The 18,495-nt window shown below is 48.8% G+C and overlaps 1 protein-coding gene across 1 annotated transcript in view; it reads right to left on the minus strand.

Moving 5' to 3' along the window:
* LOC144149004 (uncharacterized) overlaps positions 1-16,615 on the minus strand; it is a gene marked incomplete in the record, with an annotated part of 36,562 nt that extends 19,947 nt beyond the window's left edge. The window contains 2 exon segments of the mRNA XM_077680531.1: positions 3,949-4,185; positions 16,345-16,615. Coding sequence (XP_077536657.1) covers positions 3,949-4,177 — 229 coding nt within the window.
* Between the last annotated feature and the right edge of the window lie 1,880 nt (positions 16,616-18,495).

Genomic DNA, 18,495 nt, shown 5'->3' on the forward strand with positions numbered 1-18,495 from the left:
AACGGATTTGTCGCCTCCCCCCGAACTCCCCCTCTCCCCTGATTTAAACTCCAATCGCTCCCTCCCCCTTTTTAAATGCAGAGCATTTCAGTAACTCACGATGTCACCCGCGTTGACATCCGTAGTCCGCACCGTTGTTGTCCCTACTATATAAAAAAAATACTATCCGGCGCCCGGTTTCGATCCCTGGACCCTGCGGGCGGAACGCAATGTCCATGGTGCTCTACCCACTGCGCCACAAAGCCGACACAGAAGGGAACGCTGCGAACGCGCCTTATATCGCTGACTCATTCAAATTACTGCTGACGGGCGCTCTCTCGTCAGCAGTTGCCACAAGTGCAACAACATTAACGTAACGCAAACTACTTAACGTCGTGCGCCCCCGGAAATGCTCTGCATTTGATCGTGCCCCTCGCGAGGGGGATGTTTCACTGCGTCTTCTCTCGGTCGCGGGACCCGTGGCGCCATCTGGCGGAGGCGCGGCACAACTCGTAGCACTTTGAAAAGATGCGGCGCCAGCCAGCTGTCTGTGTGCATGCCGCACTTGTACAAATGGCGAGTGCATTGGCTGTCCACAGAGCGAAGCATTCGTGCAAGTAAGCCGTTGCAGTCAGTCAGTCAGTCAGTCAGTAAGTCAGTCAGTCAGTCAGTTAGTTAGTTAGTTAGTTAGTTAGTTAGTTAACAACTCCTCAAGCATTTGCGTTTCTTGCTTTTTTCCTCCCCCTTCTGTTCCAAATTACCATCCGTTCGATTACTCCTCCAACGCCTCTACCTGTTCCCTACTTTTCTTCCAGGCGCCTTGAGGCTCCCCCTCACCCCAAATCCCAAAGCCTCCGCAACGTCGTTTCCCCCTAGCCCCGCGGTAGTCGTACCTCTGTGCAGTCCCTGACAATATGGTCTATGGTTCCTCGATCTCTTCCGGAGCGTACACAGGTTTCATCCTGTTGCCTGCAGATACACGTGCATGCCCGGGTTCTCCGACACCCCGCCCGTGCTTCAAAGAGCCACGCGCAGCCGCGCGTATTGCCATATAAACCTTCCTTCCTGATTTCAGTCCTGCACTGAGGACACCCCCCACTGGTCCGCGGTGGCCGCAGTCCGAACGGATGGGTAAAATAAAGTCTACTTTGTCTCTCCGTTAATTTTTTCTCCTCTTGGCAGCATTTCGTTCGACAGCCATATCTAACGCGCACACGTGGCATTTTAGGGAGGTCCGCTGCTCACAACGCCGGATTTCCTACCTCATAGGGCACACATGCATGGCTTCCACCCTAATCATGAGCAGACACGTGTCACAATTCCACTGTCATGCTTTCACAGCCCCTACATCATCAGGAGTGCTTATAGGTTCCATCGTAATTTATGGTCACTTATGTATACAGGCATGCAGCTCAGACCTCCGACCATTCACTCGGCAATCAGAGATAGGCTGTTCCGTCCACAATGCCGGCGTCTACAACGACGACCTCCATAGAAGCGGCGATTTAATCATGCACTCCGCTGAAGAAATCCCTATAGAAGGTGGGCAGAGAAGAGTTACTCTTTTTGAGAGAAGCGCATACGCCGGCGTCCCATGTGTTTTTTTTTCATGTCCGAGGACAAAAACTCAGGAGGCTCCACGTGCCTTTGAAGTACGAGGAATTTTAAAACGAACGTCCAGATGTGTGTTAAATAATCTTCAGTTTATTAGTCAATAGTAGCAGCCATTTACAAGATTGAAACATGACTTTGCCCTCAAGCTTATAAGAGAGAGCAAACATTTATTTCGCGACCCATATCCGCGCTCCATGAGGTTGAGATCGAATGATCGCCCCCTGATGGTGAGTATGCGAAGCCGTCTTGCCCAGGTGGGACACCCAGGCATCCAAGGTGGAGATGTTGTGGCCTGTGGGCTCTGGGGCAGGTCCAGTACGTGTGGGAGAGTGTGGGTATGGATTCGCACACTTGACAATGCGGTCTGTTTGCAGTGTCCGGCATTCGGTGCAGAACGTAGTCGTTTGGTAGGGAGTGCTTTGTGCTTGTCTTAGGAGCAGCGTGACGTTTCTCTGTGTCTCTCTCAACATCATAAGTCTCATCATTTAGGCAAGCATTCGAGTACATTAGTTTTAATAGGCACCATTGTGAAGACAAGTAGAGTAAAAAAAAAAGCGTGTTCGTGTACGCATGCGTCTTTCTTACGGATGACCGCCATCAACATTCAAGAGGAAAAAGTTAGCTCATACCTGTCACCTAAATTCTTTGTCACCTCCATGTCGTGTGCTACAGCAACTAAATCAACTACGCAATCGGACACTCATCCACCTTCGCAGAGGGGACTGGCTTGTGTTCACCCTTCCGGAGTTCAATGAACGAGGGAGAGAACAGCGGAATGCCCAGTCTGCCGCTCGCTCCCTCAGTTCCTCTTTACGCCTGCTGATCGCTTCTGTAGGTCTACGTCATGTTCCACTCGGCACTTACCAAGACGTTCGCTGTCGTCGCAACCTGCTGCGCTTGCTCAGTGGCTAAGGCGATGTTGTAGTGGGCCCAAAGACGTGAGTTCGATACCGGCCGCGGCGGCCTGTTTTCTAGTGGTGGTGAAAGGCGGAAACGCCCGAGTGTCGAGAGTTCAGCGCACTTTTAACATCCACGGGTGGTCCAAATTAATCTGGAGCCCTCATATCACTGGGGTGCTCATCCAGAATGCCCTAAATTGAACGGTATTCGGGAGACACGAGCTCTAGCCACGCCCGCGTAATATGTTGATAATATTTCGAGGCGGAGTTCAAGCGCTTTAAAAAAAGCGATTCATGCTACTATTTGGTGATTACTGAGGTGATGTCACCGGTCCAGGACGGTGCACTCCAAGGAGGCGCGACTGGGGCGTGACGCATTTTTCAGCGCTTTCTCTCGCTCCACTGTAGCACTGATGGCTACTTGGGGCAAGCGAATCCAACTACTTTACTTCATCGCGCTTTTATTTGATAAATGTGTAATACACAACAAAATTAATTTATTTTTTTACTTCAAGCGTTCGTACCGGCTTTTTGTTTGAACTTTTTCGTCCTAAGAAACAGTTCCTGCCCATTTCCACCGTTGGCGGCAGACAATGCAATCACGTGACTAAGGCCGACTGGCAAAACAAAGCAAGCGGATGATGGAAACGGGCCACATTAACAATAATTGCTGCTCGGAGTTACGCTATCGAAACCCTTCGTCTGCGTTTCGATACGAAATTTCCTTGGGGCACTTGTTGCTTACTTGCTTTGAAGGCGAGAGCTTGTCATTAATGGAATGGAATGGATGACTTTATTATAGGAGGAGGCTAATAGGCCCTGTTGGGGGACATGGGAAAAAGGGTAGGGGAATATTGTTCATATAAAGTCTTCACTACACTGTGAGGGTTCACTTAGCACGATATGCACAGTTTAAGTTGTGGCGAGGACACTCTAATACGACCATGATCGGGGTGTGCAATTGGAGCCGTTCAGGAGCCACAAAGGGTGTTTTTGGGGGGCCATCTAGAGAGTGGGTGAACCACCCGCCATCATACTACTTTATGGAGACCTGTTTTGTTGCTCGTGCCGTTGCGCACGGACGAATGACTTACGGGTTCCCCGTTTATGAATTGCGTCCCCGCCATTTAAACGAGCTGAACATCCTCAACAGACATCTAATCCAGACCATCTCGGGGCTTCCACTCCATATCAAAACAGACGTACGGTCGGAAGCAAGTTTCGTTTCCCCCCGTCGCTAACCTGGTAGAGGAGACGACGCTCCGCTTTCAGAAGCACCTTGAACACGTGCCTCAAGGACAGTCTATTTTGAAGTGGGACACATTAAACAGTACGTTCATTGCTTACACTTTTCCACCTGCTATTCCACCCTCGGAGCGACCCGCCCTGGGCCACCCCAGACGCTGACCCATTTCTCGGTCCCATTTCAGGCGGTCACAAATTTCGTCACACTTACGTCGCATTTTGAAGTAGAGCAGCAGTAGTCGTGCATCCTCGAGACCAAGGACAACGGCCAGTTGATGCTCGTCCATCTTCGCGATGTCGGCTTCCGAGTGCGCCCCTGATGCCATGAGGTATTCCAGGAGTGTCCTCAGCAAATGGGGTGTAATGTCCAAGAGGACTCCACGGATCTGGCGCACGAAGTTTGCCAACGCTACCGGCGCACGGCAGGTGTTCTCGGCCATTGTGTTAGCTGGAATGACAAAGTCATGTAGTTCGCAATAGGTTGCCATTGCAGCGCCACCTTTATCATCACCGCTGCGGTAAGTTTTCTCACACACAATTCCCAAGGTTTGCGTCTTTAATTATTCAGGCATCACCATAGACGCGAACCCTTTTGACACTACTTTGTCGAGTCGAACGCAAAAATGGACAGGGACGGCGGAAAGACAGGACGGAAGGGCACTTTTACCTTTTGCGCTCAGCTCCACGAAGAATGGAGTACTAACTGTTCCAATCTACTACTTTCTACACTAAAAGCTACTGCTTCTTTTTTTTTTTTTTGATGACCAAGCTGCAGTGTGGCCGAAAAAGCATTGGCACCCTGCGCAGGAAAGAGACACCCGCCGCGGTGGCTCAGGTGCTGCAAGCAATACACTGTTCTCGAACGCAAGTGCAAAAGATACATCGTGTTTTTGGTGTGTTTATTTGGGGTTCTACGTGGGAACGCATGAGCCGAAGTAATCTTTTTCGGCCTGTAAGGCAAGGCGGTGTTGGATTGGCCCATGTTTTTGTAAGGCAGATTGTAAGCCGTTTTTTGCTATTGCGGGACGTAAAACATCCATTCCTGAGGACTAACGTACAAACTACACTATCAAATGTAATTGCAGGCTTTATTGTGTCAACAAGCACCGAAACATATGCCGTTATGGGTTTCTGGAAAGAAGTGGTGCAATCTTTTAATTTTCTGTCCGTTAGATTCACCATGGAGTATTTGGCGAATGTATCGAGGAAAACATTAACGAAAAACTTGAACGAAATGCTCTTTCCAGTACCTCTGTATCGTTCATTGTATGGGGCAGGCGGTGGCCAAGATGTTTTGTCGCGGGTGAAAAAAATGGTAGTCCCCGCCTCGGTAAAAAACATTTTTCTTTAAGCTGCACACCGGCACACTTTCCGTTGGCACATGGATGTAGTGAAAAAGGCTTTTCCTTGGCTGGTCCTCAACGTGCACTTTGTGCAAAAAACCCGAAAGCATTGAAGACGTTTTTATATAGTGCTGGGACGCCATCTTTTTCTGGGATGTTCTACAGAGAACGATAAAGAAAGATCTTCCTGTCACGCCGCATGGGATACGTTTCTTGGCAGTGGAAAAGGATGAAGTGCCGTACGACATGATAATGATCCTAGGGTTGCACGCAATTTGGCGCTCCCGTATGGCCGTGCGCCACTGTGATGTCAATGCATGACAGTGAGCAAGAATTTCTCACAAAGTGTAACCAGCCTACTTGAAGTGTATCGTTTGCTGGAACCTGAACTGGAATGGTTATGTGTATTGGAAGGGCTGTCAACATTTGATGTTTATTTTAAATCTTTAAGCCAACCAAAGCATGGGCGGCAGTTTTTAATCCGGCGTTGACGCGTGTTCCTTTGTAACAAAAAAGGTAATAAAAAAGCCGCGGTGGCTCCGTCGCTAAGGCGTTGTGCTGCTGAGCACGAGGACGCGGGTTCGATTCCCGGCCGCGGCGGCGGCTTTTCTGATGGAGGCGAAAAGCAAAAACGCCCGTGTGTACGACATTTCGGCGCACGTTAAATATCCCCAGGTGGTCAAAATTAATCCGGAGCCCTCCACTACGGCGCGCCTCATCGCCTGCGTTGCGTCGGCGCGTTAAACCCTACAATCAATCAAATAAATCAGGACAGAGGCCGATTGAGTGCACTACATTTCATGTTCATACCGCTTGCAGTGCCCCCTTCGGCTTCAGTAAGCGAGTGGGAATTTCTCAGCCAGCTATAACCCAGTGTCTGAAGCGTTGCGCCGATATTTTACAAGGCTTGAATTGAAATGAACCCTGCATGTCTTTTTTCAACCTTAATCAAAATGCAGGTGCCCTATTCTCGGCTTCATGAATTCTGGGTGAATTTTCAGGAAGCTTTGCCCGGTTGGCTTTCACATTTGGTCACGTGCTTCAGGCTTGCAAAGCGGCTGTGCGTGCTTTCGTCATTCTGAAGTTTCCTGACGTTCGCCGGCACCAGTTCTAAAGTTTACCTTTTTTTCTCACCACTTAAGGTGCATAATACTTGGCCGGCGTTGAAAAACGAAACGAAATGCGACTATCATGACAATGTAGAAGTGAATTTGCTATTCAACAAAAATGCTGCTTGTAGGCCACACCCTGTTCGTGATTGGCTGAGGAGACGTGACGTATTATAAACACTTGGAAGGAGCGTGAGCGTCGCACAATGGCAACTCTAGCCTCCGTAAAAGTCGCGTGATTCTTCATAAGCGCTTGCAAATGGCGCTTGCGATCGCCCAAGACAGGACAAAAGTTTTAACGAACCTTCGGCGTCATGAAATCTGAATTTGCAACAGCCGCAGCTTCGCGGTAGGCGCGGTTTAAAAGTGTTTGCTAGTGAAAAAAAAAATTCTGGCTGTTTCCAAGTCGGTGATAACCGAGCCTGAAAATAACGTCCTGTATTTTGTTTTTACGAACGGCAATAAAATTAGCAGTTATTGTTTCATGCAAGAGAGAGAAAGAGAGCAACATCTTTAATGGGCAAGTGAAGGCAGCCAGGCTGGGCACCCGACTTGTTACACCAAATGGAGTTGAAGGTGGGATGAAAATATATGAAAACTCTCAGTTACACATGAATACTCAAACACACAGGCGCACACGAAAAGCCCACACACAATTAAGCAATATAGTCATTTGTCTGTGAGCTCATAGCTCACTCACAAGTCCAGTGGTCCGGAGGAATGTTAAGAGCGTTTTTGTGGCGCGACTTGCCATGCCGGTTGTAAGACAGGGCCCAAGGAGGTGCCTCGAAGAGATCTGGGCGGACGCGGGCAGGCCCAGAGAAAGCTTAGCCGTGGTACGCTCTAGTTCGTAGAGGGGACACGTGCAGAGAACATGTTTCAGGTCCTCGCGAACTGTACAGGTAGGGCACAAAGGTGAGGAATCCTGGCGAAGTTCAAAAAGAAAATACTTAGTGTAAGCCAAATTGAGTCGGATGTGATGCAGGACAGCTTCATCTCGCTTGCACAGACCGCTTGGCATCCGAAATTGGCACTGTGGGTCTATTTTGTGCGACGGAACGTAGTTCTTATTTGGGTCGGTCCACAGCAATGGCTGAGAGCTCTTGGCAACCGATGACACTAGAGTCGCTCCGTCTCGCCTTGTGAAAGGCACTGGAGTAATAATTGGGCTGAAATGCGCAGATGCAGCAGCTCTGTCGGCTTCGTCATTGCCACCCACACCACAGTGAGATGGAAGCAACTGCGCAACAACGACGTGGTTGTTTATTGCCTGCGTGTGCAGGTCATTAATTTCTTGAGCAAGCTGCTCTTGTGGCAGCACCATGAGGTGCTGAAGGGCTGCTCGAAAGTCGGTGAAGATTGCCCATGCCTGCATTGGAGCAGTTAAAATGTGTTGCAATGCAGCACGCAGGGCCGTAAGTTCAGTGACCATCCAGGAAGTTTTGTGACCTTGTTTTGTGGTAATTTTTGTGCAGGTTGATGAGATCTATATTCCGATGGCAGATGATGTATCACCGATCCATCCGTGAAAATGTGAGCGTAATTTTGGTAGGTAGTAGCAATGTGCTACAATGAAAAGAATTTCAGAGCAAGCAGAGGCAGCTTAGCTTCGCTCTGGATGCCGGGAACACACTAAACTTTTTTACACCCTTCTAGCCAAAAAGGGTGTAGCATAGGTGGAAAAAGGGTGTTGGGAGGCCTTTACACCCTTTTTCTTGAGTCTCAACACCCTTTTCCTAGCTCTACGCCCTTTTTGTTTGAAAAAAAGGGTGTTGATCAACTTCAACACCCTTGGTTTTTCTTAGGGTGTTGAAAGGGTGTGGAAAAGGTGTTCAGCTGTTCATTGAATAAGGCCATGTTCGGATGCTAATAGCACTGTAAAGAAGAAGACATCCCCTCATATACTCCTCTACTCGCAAGAAATTTCCAAACGCAAAAAAAAATAATTGCTCTTATGCAATGATCGCTCGTTTTTTTATTCGGTGCACCACATGCCCCAAGTTTAGCTTTGGCACGTGAAACACCAGTTTGAACCTTCAAAATTAAGAAGACTGTAGTCGTGTGGCGAAAAGGATGTTTACCAACTGCAACACGCTTGGCTTTCTGTAGGTTGTTGAAACGGTGTGAAATAGGTGTTCAGTTGCAATAAAAGAACAACGGAGCTGGGGGTCGACCTAGTTTCTTCCGGTGTTGCTAAGTTTTGTTATGTTTGCTAAGCTTTACAATGTTCTTGCTCAGCCAGGATGACCACTAAGGGATGAGGCCAAATTTAACCGGATTTCACAAAGCTGTTCCAGTGTGCCCCCCTTGCCCCCCCCCCTCCACATTTCCAGGAGATCCAAGAGGGAAACAAGGTAGGTCGGCCCCCAGCGTTGCTGTTTCTCCAGCCTTGCACCACTATTGCAAGCTGCGCGAATTTTTTTACCTTTTAGAATCCAAAAAAGACTTGTACCTTTGAAATGGTACAGTAAGAGGTGCGCACACGCATACGCCCCTTGAGCTCACACTCTAACAAGCTCGAAAGCCGACTTCACTGTTATGCGGTGGTGCACCCTTTACAGGTGCCCCAGTTCTTTTTCTTTGTATTTTTTTGCTAATGCCACCGAAACTACCTCCTGAAGCTTAAAGAGCTTCACTGGTAATAAATTATGCCAATTCATATAGCTGTAAACATCGTGAGGTACAACCCCCCCCCCCCCGCCCGCTTGTAGAGAATGTTCAGTCCACCCGTGTAAACAGGTACAAAATGCCTCCAAAATTGGAGGCCTCTCCACCTTTTTTCTTCGTTGGCGGTCTTTTCTTCCACCCTTTTTTTCTTTACGCCCTTTTTCTTAGTTTCGAACACCCTAATTTGTAGCTTCACACCCTTCTGGGAAAAAGGGTGTTGAAATTATGAACACCCTTTTTGAAGGGTGTTGAGGTGGTAGGGAAGATTTGTATGATATTTAATAAAATTCTATAAGTTACGTATCAGAAAAACTACCGAGTAAATAAAAAGTTTTTGCAAATGCACGTGTTGATTTGTATATTGTCGTAGTAAAATCCATACTTCCAAAATTAGCCCTAAAATATTAGTTTTTTGCGACAAGCCCACCGACTCCATCTGGGGGCTTTCCTCTGCTGGGTATAAAAGCAAGAACAGCACATGTATTGCTAAGTAAGTATGCACTCCCTGTACCACTTGCATCCCGTGTTCCAACTGTAACTTGTACGTATTGGCTGTTTGTGTTGAATGCTGCGCGCTCCGCCGTTTGACATTGCCTCTGCGCATGCCATCACCTCAAAAAAAGGGTGTGAGACTCAACGCCCTTTTTTAGGGTGTTGAGCATCCTCAACACCCTTTTTTAATGGTGTTGAGCTCAACACCCTTTTTTCATCCATACACCCTTTTTTTGCCAAAACACCTTTTAAGGGTGTTAGCCATGGGACAAGATTTTTACACCCTTTCCGGCCAAAAAGGGTGTAAAAAAGTTTAGTGTGAACGGTTAGTGTTATTTTCCAGGAGCCAAATGTCCATGATGGCTTGGTATGCTCTGGTGGGCGCTGATACACTGGTGGTAATAAGTCACGTACCTCGGCTTCCGAGTCACAAGCCAGCGGAGGGTCGACAGTCCTCGTCACAAATCGCAAGCGTGCACGAAGGAGTTCTTGCTGGCAGAGAACCGTTGGAGAGAGGTTCCTGCTCTCCCTGAGGGTCCCAAGGGTTGAAGTATTTTGAGGCACCCCAAGGCACACATGAAGCACTTTGGCTTGTAAGCCTTCTAGAAGCCGTGAGTTGGTTTTTGTGAGAGGCTCGAGGGCAGGCAAGCTGTAGCGAAGCAATCCCCATCAGAGTGCATTGTAGAGCCTGATGAGAGACGCCACCGAGCCACCTCCCGCGCAGCTGGAGATCATGCGGAAGATCGATGCGTACGCCTCAAGCTTGTGCCTCAGTTGCCGTATATGTGGGGACCACGTCATGTTCTTGTCAAAAGCCACTCCTTGAAATTCGTGGCTGTCAACGCAAGATATAGGAACACCTCCGAGTTTAAGGAGATACCGGGGAGATCCCGCCTGTTGAAGGCTATCGCAGCAGACTTCTCCGCCGATATTTCGAGGTCCCGTGCTGTCAGAAAGGTTGCCATTGAGTTAATGGCCCTTTGAAGCCTTGCGCGGAAAATCCGCCGGTTGCATCGTGAGCCCCAAATGCATATTTCATCAGCCTAAAGGGAAATTTGAACGGATGGCGGCAAACACTGCTCGATTCCAATTAGGAAAATGTTAAATAACGTTGGGCTTAAAATTCCTCCCTGGGGGACACCTCGACGCACCGTGTGAAGTGCAGTGTCACCATCCTTAGTGGACATGTACACTGACCTGCCGGATAGATAATTGCAGAGCCATACACACATTCGGCCTCGAACTCCGACGGACTTCAAGGCTATCAGGATAGATTCATGCGACACAAGAATCAAACGCTGCTTTAACATCGACAAACACTGCAATGGTGATGCGACGCTCGGCTTTGGATCGCTTGACATGACTCACGAGGGCTAGAACATTGTCAATGCTGCTCCTGCCTTTTCTGAAACCCGACATCTGCTGAGGATATATGCGTCTGTTCGTCAAGTCCCGATTGAGGCGTAGGTGCACCATTTTCTCCATAAGCTTACCGACACAACTCAGTAGAGTAATCGGTCGGCAAGAGTGGACGTCCGTGTGTACCTTTCCGGGTTTAAGAAAAGGTACAACAACACCCAATTTCCAGCTAGCCTCTAAACAGCCGGACTCCCAGGAACGATTGAAAATTGCAAATAGGAATGTTTTGGCCTTGTTGCCCAGGTGAAACAATGCTGCGTATGTAATGCCGTCAGGGCCAGGAATCCGAATCTGGGTTAACCGACCCAAGTGCAGCAAACAGTTCGGCCATTGTGAAGGGAACGTCTGTGCTAACAGCATTACATTGCGAAGTGTCAATTCAGCGTGGACCAAGTGCTGATGCGGTTGTTGGTGCCGAAGTGATCTTGACGCAAAATTCTTCCGCTACATTCACAACACTAACACGCCGCTTGAGGGCTATAGACTCGAAGAGACGCCGCTGTGTCGGCTGTATGGGAAGGATTCGGATCAGGCTCAATATTCGAGAAAGGGGCTTTCGGGTGTCCAGTTTGGAGCAGAATTTCTGCCATTCTCGTTTGGCCAATTTTTGTAGGCGTCTTTGAATTTGCTTCTGCACACGCCTGGAAGCGCGTATGTCTTCTGGTGACTTCCGCGGGCCCGTCGTTCTGCTCTACGACGCAACGCGCGGAGTTTTTCGTACTCAGTGTCAGCCACAGAGTGCGGTTTTGGCAGCTGCAGAACTTTAATGGAGGAACTCCGAACACGTTTCATCTCGCATATGAGATTTTCGTACGACGTGAGAGATGGTTGCGATTAATCAATAGTAGCAGCATACATCCCCCCAAAAATGCAGCTGACTCCGCGCCTTCGATGGCAACCGGAGACACCATCGAGACAAATGTACGTAGGTACATGATCACTCCCATGTGCCTCCACACCTACGTGCCAATGCACCGCGGGCAGCAACTGGAGCGAAACAAAGGTAATATCGAGAGCACTTGATGTTTTGCCGCGATATAAGGTGTGATCACCGGTGTTCAGTACCGCCAGTCCGTTGTGCAAGAGCAACACAAGGGGGAAGTACATGCCTCCTCATGGCAGAGAACCAAACGCATTGCATTTGTCCACACTTCTCCTGGCAAGCTTGGGGGTCACACGATCGAAAATAAGAAAAAAAATAAAGGGAAGCTGTCTTTTTCATCCATTATCGTTCGAGCTTGACGAATAAATGAATCACCGGCATGACTACGGTCAGCCGTTATCAGGCGTAGCATTTCCCTTTCCTTCCCGCATCATACAACCAGTAGTCACGGCCATTTTTTTGTTGTTGTTTTTTTTTTTGATTTTTTGATGTGGTCACGCCATAAACTTTTAACATAGCAGCAGACGATAGCGTGGAGGCAGCGACGGCCAAGAAGGCGATAACGCAACAAAGAGCTTCTGCGTTAAAATTAAAACCGAGAGCTCAATTATGCTACTAGAAGTGATTGAATGAAATAAATAGATACGTAAAAATATTTTATGATATTCGTTAGCTGAACACACGCCCGAGTATAAACGTTACTTGGTCTCCTTGTGGCGTCGCCACAATTTTAACCTTAAATGATACGTTTTTTTTTTTCGTTTTTCTGGCAGCCCCCGCATCCGTCTTTATTATTAGAATACATAGTAGGTGTTTCTTTTGTCTAATATATTGAGTAAGTTGGTAGGGATGTTTGTAATGTAAGCGTAAAATTGCACTGCATGTCTTCATAGCTATACGCGCACACGTCACTGATCGCTTGCGTTTTTCCTACGCAAATATCATGGCCGTTTCAAGGGGAATTCACGAAGTCTAGAATGTAGCCTCGTGGCTTAAATCACAAGATACAAACAAGTTCAGCCAAGTATTACTGTTCTACGCTCGTCAGATAACTTAGAAACCTGCTCAAATGAATATTTTCTTTCCGTCCGGACTGTTTGCGCGATTGAGTGACCTCCCTCGAGCAATGTTGTAGATGTTGCGGCCGCTTTTCTTAATGTTGCCTGAGCCCAAGGACGCGGGTTTGATTACCGGCCGCGGAGGCCGCTTTTCTAATGGAGGCGAAAAGCAAAAACACCGGCGTATTCGAGATTTCGGCACACGTTTAAAATCATCAGGTGATCAAAAATAATCCAGGGCCAGGTGACCAAAAATAATCCAGGTGACCAATCAGGTGGCCAGGTGACCAAAAATAACCCAGGTGACCAATCAGGTGGCCAGGTGACCAAAAATAATCCAGCGCGAATCATCGCCTGTGTAGCGTCGGCGCATTAAACCTCATAATCAATGTTTATGTTGCAGCAGTAAAAAAAACTGATTGATTTGATTGATTGTAGGGTTTAACGCGCCGACGCAACGCAGGCGATGAGGCGCGCCGTAGTGGAGGGCTCCGGATTACTTTTGACCACCTGGGTATCTTTAACGTGCGCCGAAATCTCGTACACACGGGCGTTTTTGCTTTTCACCTCCATCAGAAAAGCGGCCGCCGTGGCTGGGATTCGAACCCGCCACCTCGTGCTCATCAGCGCAACGCCTTAGCCACTGAGCCTCCGTAGCGGGTAGTAAATAGACCTCGCCCAAGCGCTGTAGTTTCATTCCTGCTTGAGCAGTGAATTCATGCTGTCACTCTGCTCGAGTCCCGTACGGTTACCTCACCCGTCGGGGCATTGTTCTTTGGCTTCGGCTCACCTCTCACTATGAAGTAAACAGTTGCGCTACCCTACGGCTTCTGGACTTCTTCCCGGCTGCGAAAGTGGCTGGCCGCTCACTTCACACCACGCTACCAAATGTATGTCGTTGGCGACGGAGCTTGTCTCGGGTCGGCCCACACGGTTGCAACAACAGCTTTTGGGCACAGCGTCATAGCCAAAGCGGAGTGCCTCCTACAAGCAAGGATATTTGACTGCAAAAAATTTGCACGAAGGGACGCACTCGCACTCCCAGATTGACGTCCCGTTTGGCGCTTTGAACGTCGTCTGCTTTTTGTAATTACTGAGTAAATCATACACATGGCATGCCTTGTAAAGGTCGCCTTTACTTCCAAGATTTACTGATAAAAAAAGAAGCGATACAGCAGCAGAACACTGCACGAACCGGTATCAGCCACGCAGCCCACATCCCGTCAACGCCGCGGAGAAGCGGCGGCAGGCGGCGCAGCGATCGCGAAGCTCGAGGCGTATTGGCGGTGAGCGCGAACACAGGCGGCGCTGCGAAGCGCGCCTCCGTGACGTCAGCTTAGGGATTCTCGCATTTGTCGTCTGCTTCACTCAGGATCACTCTCCCTGCTGTTTCTTTGCGCTCGGTCAACGTCTGATGCTTGTCCGCACCAGAATTGGCGTGTGGGTAACTTTTTATCATAAAAAAGAAACATCCCCCTCGCGAGGGGCACGATCAAATGCAAAGCATTTCCGCGGGGGGCGCGCCTGCAAGTCGTATGGATTACGTATTGGTTGTTGTTGTAATTGTTGTCTTCCAGCGTAGACATTGTCGATGAAGTCGATGGTGAAACGTTAAACGTGCCGTGAACCCCCTGCCGCGGCTATGACGCAACATGGAGCGGCTATGACGCAACGTGGCGCGGCTATGACGCAACACAATCCACTTTAATCCAATCCAAACCAATACAATCCAATCGAATCCAATCCAATGCCAGCGCGAACCCAACGTAAGGTGGCTAGCCCAACGCGGCGAGAGAGGGTGTTGCGCACGTCCCCACCTGTTGTGCGCCCGAACCGAACGCGGCGAGAGAGGGTGTTGCGAGCGGAGAGAAGGCGAGGAGGATGCGGGGGAGAGGGCGCACCTGTGGCCAACGGTTGAATGAGTCAAGGATATAAGGCGCGTTCGTAACCTTCTGCTCTGTGTCGGCTTTGTGGCCCAGTGGGTTGAGCATCATGTACCTTGCTTTCCGCCCGCAGAGTCGTGGGGTCGAAACCTGGCGCCGGTAAGTACTCTTTTTTTATATAGTGTAGGGGGAGCGATGCGGACTACGGACGCCAACGCGGGTGACATCGTGAGTTAGAAAAATTCGATAGCCACTTTAAAAAGACCCTAGAAAGTCAACAAGAAACCGAAGGACGTGCCTCCTGCGTTGAGCAAATCACGCAGTGCCGCTCTCTGCTGGCGATAACTGCAGCGTTCGCACGACCACGGCCGGCCTGGGCGCGCGCCCTGCCTGCGAGCGCGTCCAGACCGGCTGTGTAAAGTGCTTCCAACGAAGTAAAGAGGGAAAACGCTTATCTGCATTGTTGCTGGGCCGCTTAAAGAGCCAAGCGATACGATAAGGCGAACAAAAAGACAACCATAACGAGCGCATCGGTATCTCCTTTCCTTTTTGAGTTACGATCTGATTGGCCACGGCCGGGGCCACGGCTATTAGATACCCCCCCCCCCCCCGCCCCGACATCTTGGGATCTTCGCCACTAAACGAGCTGCTATTTTTTCACGTATTTTGTCATCACGACACTACTGAAGAGGCCTGTGCCCTGACCCTCGATAACGGTGGCTGTTGATAACTGAACCAGGACGACAATGCTTACGTACACTGAATTTCGCGTACAGATGCCGCTATGAGCAAGGGGCCTTTCCCGCAAAAAAAAAAATGACGCTGTAAAACACCGTAATGTGTGAAACGGCGTTGATGCTCAGCGCAATGAACACCAGGGCAACACGAAAGTAACACCGGACGGAGTAGGCGTTCCCAGGTTCCCAGAGTAGCCACTTAGAAGCCAGTAACCTTCGCTTCTCTCTTTTCCCATGACAAATTTCTTCAAAAACGTCCGCTTAAGACTGTTTTTTCTTGCTGTTCGGCTCTTGTTTGGAATTGTTTGTCACAAAAAAGAAAGAAATGAATCACTGCATATATATATATGTGGTGTTTTCTTTGCGATGCAAAGAATATAACGGGTACAGAGCACCAGCAACCGCATCGATGGTGCGGGTGCTGGTGTAAAAGCACACTACACAATAATACGCCGCAAAACAGAATAATGTGTGTAAAAACGCTGCTGCTCAGCGCAATGAACATAAGTGCAACCTGCCTGTAACACAGAAGTATGTGTACAGAGTAGTCGGTTTGGTTAGAAGTCAACAACTTTTGTTTAGTTCTTTTCCCGTGAGACACACTTGTTCAGAAACTTCCTGTTAAAATTGTTTTCCTGGCTATTGAGCACTTGTTTGGAATTATGTTTGCTGCAATAAGGGGAAAAAATGCCACTGCCTCAACGCATCCGTGGCGTGAGTATGTGTTTGCTTTGGTATGCAAGGCAAAAAACATTAAAGAAACTCTCGTAACAGAATCCATGGGGCGTCTGCGGCAATTGCTGAATGTTAAAGAAATTAGGTTACTGCTAATCATTGCCCGAATTAAAAAGCGTACGTTTTTCGAGGTTATTATGAGTCTCTGTAGCTATTCATACTTATGTCACAATGAAGCCGATACAACTGGCATTCTTTGGGCACAGGCAAACTTCGAAAATTCGAAGACAACCCCGAATCGTAGGAGAGAAACAAAACGTTCCCCTTCATACGGCACTCACCTGAAGACAAATCTTACCCTTATCTCGAAACCTGAACGGAAAACCGTTCGAACAGTAATGAGCAGAGGGGAGCGATTGGAAGAACTCCAGATGATACTATTCGGGAGGCGATGTGCGCGAATCACGTGATAATAACAAAGGAGCTCAACACCACCTCCGCTTGGTCACTGACTGTGTAGAAATGCGGCAGTACGAAGTTGGAAAACGTTGAGCAGTGGTACGTGCTCCAGGCGGCTTTACACTGCGAGAGACGGTTGCACGGTTGCACCGATAGGAAGAAATGCGCTGATAAAAGCGGAAGTTTCGCACGCGAGAGACCGTCAACACGGCCAACTACTCTGTCGACCGTGCATCGCCAAGCGACAGAAGCCGCAAATCGATGATTGGCGACGAGGGGCGCACTATATATGTTTCTAATCTACCGTCCTGCGAAACTTCCGTTGGGAGCAAGGAGGGGGCGAGCGTTGCTGAGTGACAAGTACAGATGGCGCCGCAAGTAGTTGGGTGTTAGGCACTCGGCCTGGAGCAGTGGAACGCGGTAAATTTAGATAGACTTGAGCAAACCTCTAGCGTGTTACTTTGGGAAGAAACCAGCTCGGCAAGTAGAGTCGTACGCTCGACTTGGCGACGAAAGTCGATATTCTGATCAATATCGAGAAAGGAGGCGTGTTGCGGGCTAGTAACAATGCTTTTATTCTGCTCTTTGTTTATTGGAAGTTCGGCTAACTCGAAGTGTTTTGCGGTCCCCGTGGACTACGTGTGAACGGGAGTCGACTGTAACGAGAGAGAGAGAGAGAGAGAGAGAGAGAGAGAGAGAGAGAGAACGTTTATTGAAAGGTTAAGTCTCCTGCCACGCGTGTGGCACGAGCTGCGCCCCCCTGGCAACAGCTGCTGCCACGCAGAAGTGACGTCAAGCTAAAGTAATCACGTGACTTCCTGTGACGTCACAAAACAAACGTCATATTTACGTCATTTGATCATGCCACTTTTTTGTGTTGACGACGGCAGCCGGGTGTTCGTGTCTTGTGTCCCGATGTTTTCCGCCCGTGGTTCGAATGGCAGGCCTGACGCATCGTTACGTCCTTATCTCCCTGTACAGCGCTGCCTCGCGGCGCTTTTTTCTTGTTGGGAGGTGTGCTTGTAATTATTTAGATTGGGTATTTTTTGTGAACTTGCTGTTGCACGTCTTGGTAAGCCTAACGCATTGTTTTCTGCACGCTGCTTCGCCCCGCATTTTACATGCTCCTAGAACTGTACTGTTGTCGTTTAATATTTTGTAAGCTTCACGTTGTTTTGCAGTTCGCGTGCTATTTGCTTTACGCGCCTGCATTTGTTGTCTACTTGTGCCTCGCTTCTTCCATGCCAAGCCTTGTGTTCTGATTCTGGAGTGGTGGCTCAATTATAAAACGTAGGGATCAGTATTTTCCATCGCGTCGCGCCGTAGCGAGCGACGTAGTGTCAGCGTGTGCACGAATCGAGTGTCGTCAGGTAGCGCACGGCATCATCGAACGCAATCCGATCTCGCATGTAGCTTCTGCAATTTTTCCCCCGGGGCAGTAGTACTGTCGCCGAGAAATGTATCCTGACTATTCCACAGAAACGATCTGTGCACGTAGCGCTGCAGAATCCGTGCAGGGAGCGCAGTTGCACTTCCGTGGGTGGAGCCCTAATGCCCGTCCAAAGATATATCTATTCAAGATACCACTGAAACCATTCGCTGACTGGCTGGCTTCTTGTGCAAGGAGGCTCAAGCTCCAACTGTGCAAGCATGGGAGAAGTGCAGCCGATAAGATCGCCGTGTGAGCCAAGTTTGGAACTTCTGCTAATAGTCCTTTAAAAGTCTGGTGTGCATAAGGTTAACAAGTGACAATTCAGTTATTGTTCATCTATGCTCAGATTTGTTGCTTAGTACCATTGTGCTTTCAACTTAGGAAGTCTTAATGAAATGATAGGCAAGGCTTAAAATTACTGCTTGGCTCTTATTTCCCTTTCCTTCGCTCCAGTACCTTTCGCCTCCTCTAACCTGGTTAGGCAACAGAACTTCCTCCTGCATCTGCTTTGAGTATGTATTTTGATAGGCTCGTTCCTTCTTTACTCTTGTGTTTGGCTTGGTTGGAATTGAACATAACCAGGCACAATACTTTCATTCAC

This window comes from Haemaphysalis longicornis, unplaced genomic scaffold (genome assembly GCF_048455015.1).
Source record: "Haemaphysalis longicornis isolate Haplotype H1 unplaced genomic scaffold, Haemaphysalis longicornis Haplotype H1 scaffold_8, whole genome shotgun sequence".
NCBI classification, from domain to species: Eukaryota; Metazoa; Arthropoda; class Arachnida; order Ixodida; family Ixodidae; genus Haemaphysalis; species Haemaphysalis longicornis.